The following is an 8,004-nucleotide window of genomic DNA, read 5'->3' on the forward strand; positions in this document are numbered from 1 at the left end:
TACCAACTATTTTAATCATACAAGATTCATTTCATGGCAAACTGCAATTGACTAAACCCTATTTCCTTAGTGATTTAGTCTCCTTTAACCTAATCAACCGCCAATTCCTTGGTCACTTAATGTAGATTAGAGAGTTACCTAAATATAAAAGAATTATATGTCACGTATCCCGTTAGGTTCAAGCAATTAGAAGTCTAGGAGAAATTTACTTTTAACCTAGTATTCAAGTGAGATAACTTTTCCAAGAATCACAAGAATTCAGATAGAACAAGGGTTGTTCTTCCGATATACCTAAATTCATAAGATGAAGAATGAAAGTAATCCTTGAAACTGAATCAATACATTAATTAAAATCGAATGATAATAGTATTAATCCATAGAAATAAACAGAGCTCCTAACCTTAACCAAAGAGGTTTAGTGGCTCATAACTCAGAGAGAAAACTAGGGTTCAGAAAATGTGAAAGTGCGTAAGTCAGAAGATCCCCCGAAGGGCTGAATCTTTTTTCTTTTATATCTAACCTAATTTGATTTTAAACTAAAATAAAATAATAAATTCTAAAGCTAAAAGATTTTATTTTTAAATAAAAATAACTAAAATAAATTAAGATATAACAATTAAAAGCTAAATCCAACTAAAGATGCTCCTTTAGTGACAGTGGATCCATGTTATTGGCGCTAAACGCTAGATTCAGTGTTTAGTGCGTGCCCTAGTGGGCAGAAGCTCCTCTTTTGATTCTGTCTTCCTGGCGCTAAATGTCAGGAACCCCAATGGGCAGAGGGTTTCCATGCGTTTTTGAGTTGCTAGCGCTAAATGCCCAAGTCCGCGTTTAGCGCCAGCTTGGTAGCTTTCAAAATCTTCTCTTTTCTTGCACACGAACTCTGTCACACCGATCCAAACTTCACCTGAAATAATTAAAACATCAAAGCAACTCAAAGTAACATCCAAAGAGGTTTCAAATACTAAAATAAGATTTAAAACTCATTAAAACGTATTAAATTCTAACTTAAAATAAACAGAAAATAAAGAAAAGATGCTCACGCATCAATCGCCGACAGTGGTGTTGTTGCTGCCATGGTTGTGCCTCTGGGTCTGCGTTACCACCACCCGCGTCATTCACCTCGCCACTGTCCCTCACGGAGCTCCCACTTCTCCCCTCGCCGTCCATCACTCACCTCACCAGCTCGCCTCTCCGGTCTCTGACCTCTACTTACCTCGCAGTCCCTCACCTTCCTCCCTTGTCGTCTCTCTATCTGGTAAGCCCTCCTCTGCTCCTTGCTCAATACTTACTGCTACAGTGTTTCTTCTGCTAATTTTTAGGGAATGAATTTTTATAATTTATTTTTTATGTTAAAACAATTAAAATAAACTTAAATTAACATAATTTATGATTGTTGTTGATGGTTGATAATCTGATTTTGTGTTATTGGAGGTATACGAAGAACGAATGAGAAGATGAAGGAGGGAGGGGATGCTAACCCTGAAGCCCTAAATTGTTTAGGATGTAATTTGATTTGAAATTAGATTTTGTTTTTAGATGCTAAGTTAGAGTACTCGACCACAAAGAAGGAGTAAATTTCAAAGGCTCAACGGAATAAACAAGATTAGCTAATAAAACAACAGTAAAATAACAACAACGTCCAATCTCATAAGAGGTATTCGACATTCACTAACCAATACACATAAATACTCATATAAAACAACACTCCTCCTAACCAAATAAAACAAAAACTAAAAAACCAAAATACAAGCAAATACCAAATCAAAAATACTTATAAAGTCTAACATCGAGCTCTTCAAATCTTGAACCTGATGCACTATTACACCTTATAAAAATAATTTGGTTTCTCTCTGTCTGGTCTTCTTCTGATTATTTTTTGGGTTACACTATGATATGTTTTGGTATTTTCTTCATCTCTTCCTTATATAGAAATTCCACCATAACTTCTTTGTTACCACATCGTAAATCGAGTTGCGATCCAAGTTTTTATGTTCTTCTTGCTTCCTTTCCGAAGCCATCGGTATCACTTTCATCATTTGTATCAGAGTCATTCCTTTCTTATCTCTATAAATCTTGTGAACTTTTTTTTTCTTTGTTTAGTATTTTTTTGTGTTTATTGGTTATAATATACTTTTTTTTTCTTCTTTTTGACTGTGTACCTGCTACCTTTCTATTAGTGTGGCCTTCTATTTTCTTTACCTGTGTTTTACTTTCATCTTTCTTTAACCTTTTTTTCTCACTTTTATCACCTTTTGTAATTGGATATTTTAATTCTCTTTATTATTTCTCTCATCTCAGTTTGTGTCAGTTATTTCATTGCAACTTTGGTTGATTTTGTTTTTCTTATTAGCCTTCTTAACATACAACTTTTTTGGGGTAGGCTTTTTGTAGATTGCCATCTTACTTCTTCTTCTTGGGGTTTCTTGTGGTGTAGGTTGTTCAATGGTATCTGTAGTTGGGCATGGCTCATCATCTACAACGTCTACCACTTCAACTTCCTCAGGTAAATCAACAACATGATCCCAATAAACATGGCATATTCTTCCATTTTCAATACCAAATTCATACATTTGGACTACATCACTGTCAAGCCTAATTAAATGCAAACCATTCGATACCTCATTCTCAGCCCAGTAAAAATCTTTGAACAAGACATACCCCAAATCCTTAAATGATCCCACCATAAAAAATGTATTCAGAGTTTCCACATTCACCCTAGGAATCACAACAATCTCCCCTCCAACATATTTTAGAACTCCATTCATGTTTCTCTCAAATCTTCCCTTGTGATGATACACAAAGGTTATATGATTTGCCATCTATTTATCAAAAATTCCTCTATCAAACTATAGAATAACTAAATTGATGCATTTTCATATCATAACACAGATATATGTGAAGGAAGGAAGCATTACCTTTTGATCGCGTCTGATTCTGAACTCTCCTCCCTCGCACAAGCTTGCGTTTAGACTTCCACGCTTCTTGCCCTACCGCTTTTTCCTTCAGAATGTAACGCATACGACGAACTGCAATGAACGAACTGCGAAGTGCTCAGAAGTTCACTATGCTTACTCTTTGCTAGGGCATGTTTTCATTCAACACTGAAATATGAAAACGGAGATAATAAAGAGACTTGTAAAATTTTTTCTTTTTTTTTTTTTAAAAAAAATCAACAAATTTCATAATGAATATTTCTATTTTTCACAGTGTCACCTCATGGAGATTCCATTGACCATCTTTCCAAACGTCTCTAATAGTTAAATCAGAGTCAGATATATGTACAAAAGGGACATCTTGAGCAATTGGGCCCTCAATCCTCCAATTGTCAAACCAAAAAGATTGATCAAGTGACCCAACGCACCAAGAGAAGGCATCCTTAAGAGCACCAAAAGCCTTTGAGATACTCTTCCAAACATGAGAAGCATTGCAAGGGACAGGGCCATCTAAAACTCCCTCATTCCTCAGATACTTCGCCCTCAATAGAGCAACCCAAGGCTTGTCCTGACAATGAAAAAGTTGCCACACCAATTTACCAAGTAAAGATATATTAACACACGCAGGATCTCTAACACCCAGGCCACCAAATTTTTTTGGAGTGATCACGGTCCTCCAATTAACAAGAGAAAGCCCTCTACCATCAACTTGACCCTTCCAAAGGAACTGTCTCATCATAGAAGATAATTTATCGCAAACCCAATTTGGAAAAAAAGATACCTGCATATGATAGACAGGAATGGATGCTGCAACAGAATTGATCAAGCAAAGTCTCCCTGCTTTATTTAGAAGCCTTCCTTTCCAATTAGCTAATCTTCCCCTCACCTTTTCAATCACCGAATGAAAAGAAGCCCTACTGGTACGGGAATGATTAAGGTTAACTCCAAGATATCTTCCTAAGTCCAAAGCAAAACGTATTGAAGAAACACTAGTAAAAATCTCTCTTCTACGAGCAGTCACATTTTTAGAACAAAAAGCTTTAGACTTTTCAAGATTCACTTTCATGCCAGATGCCTTGCAAAAAATGTTAAGAGAATGCATGCTATTACACCTTATAAAAATAATTTGGTTTCTCTCTGTCTGGTCTTCTTCTGATTATTTTTTGGGTTACACTATGATATGGAGCAAAACTATCCAATCTATTCCCATTCCACATAATAGAAAGAGATGATGCACGGACACAAGTCATAATCAAATGTTACCACATCGCAAATCGAGTTGCGATCCAAGTTTTTATGTTCTTCTTGCTTCCTTCCCTGAGCCATCGGTAAGGCCGAAGTCGGTTAGTCAATACTTTGGTGATAATTTTATAAACAACATTACACAAGCTAATAGGCCTGAAATCCTTCATAAAGGTAGGGTTATCAATTTTAGGAATAAGCACAATCAGAGTTTCCATGATGCTAGGATTTAATAACTCTCCCAAAAAAGCGCTCCGAACAATTCCAAATCTCAGTGCCTACTATCTCCCAATATTCTTTAAAAAAATAAGCTTGAAAGCCATCTGGACCAAGAGCCTTAAAAGGGCTCATACTGAATACTGCTGACTTGACTTCCGCAAAAGAGACAGGGTCAATTAACCTAGCACAAGCCTCAGTGCTTAGAGTGGGCATCGGAACATCCCCTAAACAATCAACCTCAACCTCTTCCGTTGTACCAAAGAGATTCTTGTAAAAAGAGAGGGCTTCTTCCTGGAGAATATCTGGATCAGTAGACCAAGACCCATCTTTAACATATAATCCATGTACTCTATTATGGTTTCTACGCACCAAAGTCTGAAGATGAAAGAATTTAGTGTTTCTATCCCCATACTTGACCCACTGCTCTCTAGATTTTTGGTACCAAAAAAGCTCCTCTTGCAACAAAAGCCTATTGTAATCTTCCCTCAGTCCAATGATATTTTCTCTACCATTCCAGAAGATGTCAAACAGCGTTTGAATGCTTATAATCCGGATTTGAATGCTGGAGAGAGTTCGGGTTGGTCGTGGGGTGTGGCATCTTCTAGACTTTACTCAGCTAGGAGTGGGTACAGTTGGCTAGCCAAAAGAAAGTTTGACTGGAATGAGCATGATAATTGGTTGTGGGTATGGCGACTGCATATTCCTGAGAAGTACAAGTTCTTGATTTGGCTCAGTCTTCATAATGCTATTCCTACGGCAGAGTTTCGTTTGGGTCGTGGTTTAGCTTTATCTAGCACCTGTCATCGGTGTCAGAATGGTTCTGAATCAATTCTTCATTGGCAAAGCATATATAGGAGGTTATGAATTGGAATTGGAGAGTCTCTATTCTTTTAATTCAGAGGACTGCAAATAGTGTTGCAGATTGTATGGCTAAAGCAGCTACTTCTGTCGCGGACATTCACTCGAATTGGAGCCAACCATGGAGTGAGCTTCAACATCTAATAGATTTAGATATGACCCTAGCCAATTAATATGGTTTTGTATCTTTTTTTTTCTTTCTTTTCTATTTAGTCACCAAAAAAAAAAGTGTCACCTCAAATTGGCCACATCATACAACACCATGCCACCTAGCCTCCACCACCGCCAAAAAATTTACTCAGGCCACAGAAGGGTAGAATTGACAACGGAATTTTATATTCATGTGTGCAAATGACTCATTAAAAAATTGAGGAGTACATTTGTACTCCGAGTAAAAATTTAGGTGTACTTTTGTCTATTTTTCTGACAAAACAAGACCCTTCCTAACCAAATAAAACAAAAACCAAAAAATCAAAACACAAGCAAAAAAATACAAGCAAATACCAAATAAAAAATACTCATAAAGTCTAACATCGAGCTCTTCAAATGTTAAATCTGACGCACTATTACACCTTATAAAAAGAATTTGGTTTCTCTTTGTCTGATCTTCTTCTGATTATTTTTTGGGTTACACTATGATATGTTTTGGTATTTTCTTCATCTCTTCCTTATATAGAAATTCCACCACAACTTCTTCGTTACCACATCGTAAATCAAGTTGCGACCCAAGTTTTTATGTTCTTCTTGCTTCCTTCCCTGAGCCATCGGTATCACTTTCATCATTTATATCAGAGTCATTTCTTTCTTATCTCTAAAATTTTGTGAACTTTTCTTCTTTTTTGTTTAGTATTTTTTGTGTTTATTGGTTATAACATACTTTTTTTCTTCTTTTTGATTGTGTACCTGCTACCTTTCTATTTGTGTGGCATTCTATTTTCTTTACATGTGTTTTACTTTCATCTTTTTTTAATCTTTTTTTTTTCTCACTTTTATCACTTTTTGTAATTGGATATTTTAATTCTCTTTATTATTTCTCTCAACTCAGTTTGTGTCAATTATTTCTCAATAATATCTCGAACATAGATGGATATAATGGACCTGAATAAAATTCGTTTTTTTGTCCCCATATGCTTTTAGTAATTTAAATTTTTATACCCCTTGCAAGCCCAATTGTATCTCTTACATTACTTCTTCAAAAATCCTATCATCATGGAAGCATCTGGTTGAGATTGAATCCTCGTTGAAAGTTAGATTCTCTATAATTTATAAATCGAATTGATCTCCTCTTCCTACTTGCATATCCACCTCTGATCTCTATACACCTATAAGAGATTATCATAAATATCGCCTACCTTTTTGTTCTTATTATTCTTTGTACTCGACACTAGTGTTGACACATTAATATCTTTTTTCTCTAGATTCTGGTTTTAATCTTTCAAATTTTCATATATCTTCCACGTCCATAGCCTTTATCCTCAGAGCATTGCTCTTTAACATTATTTTTCTCTTTTATATTTTTATTCTCCATACATGTTTCTTTCACAAAAATATCATATTTTTTTCCGTTCAGAACTAATTGCAACAAATCATTAATTTAAAGGCCCCAGTTAGTATCAACTAATACTTTGACTGAGTTGAAGTTTTTTAGATTTGTAGAATCTTTTTTCTATTTTACAACTTTTTCACACACTTCAGCAATCAGGCTTTTTTTTTTTTATATGGAACTAAAAGTGATGATATATCTTAATATTATAATTTTTGGTATTTTTTAAAAGTGTGAAAAATACACAAATCGGAGGGTCCGAACAAAAATTCTTCGGTCTGATTTCTATATCCTCACAAATCGGACGGTCTGATTTCTGTACTTCTCACAAATCGAATGGTCCAATTTTTGTTTATCTAATTAAACGGTTTTACATTTGAAAATAACACCCTATCAACCCACATTTTAAAAAAATACCAATGCTACTCCAATATCAAAAATAAAATCTGTCAGCAATCTTAATAAAAAAAATTTCACACCACGCTTGTAGAAGAATTCCAAATATCTCGATTCGATCTATACTTTTTTCACTCTCTATTTGTTTTTTCTTGAGACCATCTTATCTTTTCGAAGTAGTTTAAGAGAAAAAATGAATTTATAGTTTCTTTCATGTTTTTTATTGAGTCAAATGTGAGGAACATTTTAAATGAGTCCAAACATTTAATTTCAACCACTATGTGCCAATCTTTGAAGAGATTGAGAATGATTTCTTTCACCCTCAATATGATAATTGACTCTTCAACTTCTTTTAAGTTTTTTTTTTATCATTGTCTGATCGACTTTACCATTTATCTCTCTCTACGTTACAATTTTTTTTTATCTTGTATTCTTACTCATTGTTATGAATCGTTCTCCTTCTTTTGGTTCATTAAAGCCTCCTTAAAGTTCTTTTATTATCAGACAAAAAAAATAATTTTTTTATTTCTCTAAATTGAAAAATCATATCTTTATTTTATTTAAATAAAAAATCATAGTTAAAACTCATTTGAAGATAATATAATTATTGAATCCATCTAGGTGATGAACCTAAATTCCACATAACATAAACAATATACATCATAAAATTTTAAGACTTCAGAAAAAATTAAGACTACTGAAGATTTTTCTATTGCATACATACATATTACAAACACATTAAATTAACAAATAATGTCAAATAAGTTATATTTTAAATTTAATTTACTAATATGCAATAAGTCAAATTTATTT

General features: G+C 34.2%; 1 protein-coding gene across 1 annotated transcript; it reads right to left on the bottom strand.

Moving 5' to 3' along the window:
* On the bottom strand, window positions 3,202–4,035 carry LOC107636160 (uncharacterized mitochondrial protein AtMg00310-like). Its single transcript, XM_016339686.1, has one exon. The coding sequence runs from the start codon at window positions 4,033–4,035 to the stop codon at window positions 3,202–3,204; it is 834 nt and encodes a 277-aa protein (XP_016195172.1).

Source organism: Arachis ipaensis, chromosome B04 (genome assembly GCF_000816755.2).
Source record: "Arachis ipaensis cultivar K30076 chromosome B04, Araip1.1, whole genome shotgun sequence".
Taxonomy (NCBI): Eukaryota; Viridiplantae; Streptophyta; class Magnoliopsida; order Fabales; family Fabaceae; genus Arachis; species Arachis ipaensis.

What these genes read in the sequence shown, in the direction of transcription:
- LOC107636160 (XM_016339686.1), bottom strand. Translation starts at nt 4,035, where the DNA reads ATGCATTCTCTTAACATTTTTTGCAAGGCATCTGGCATGAAAGTGAAT.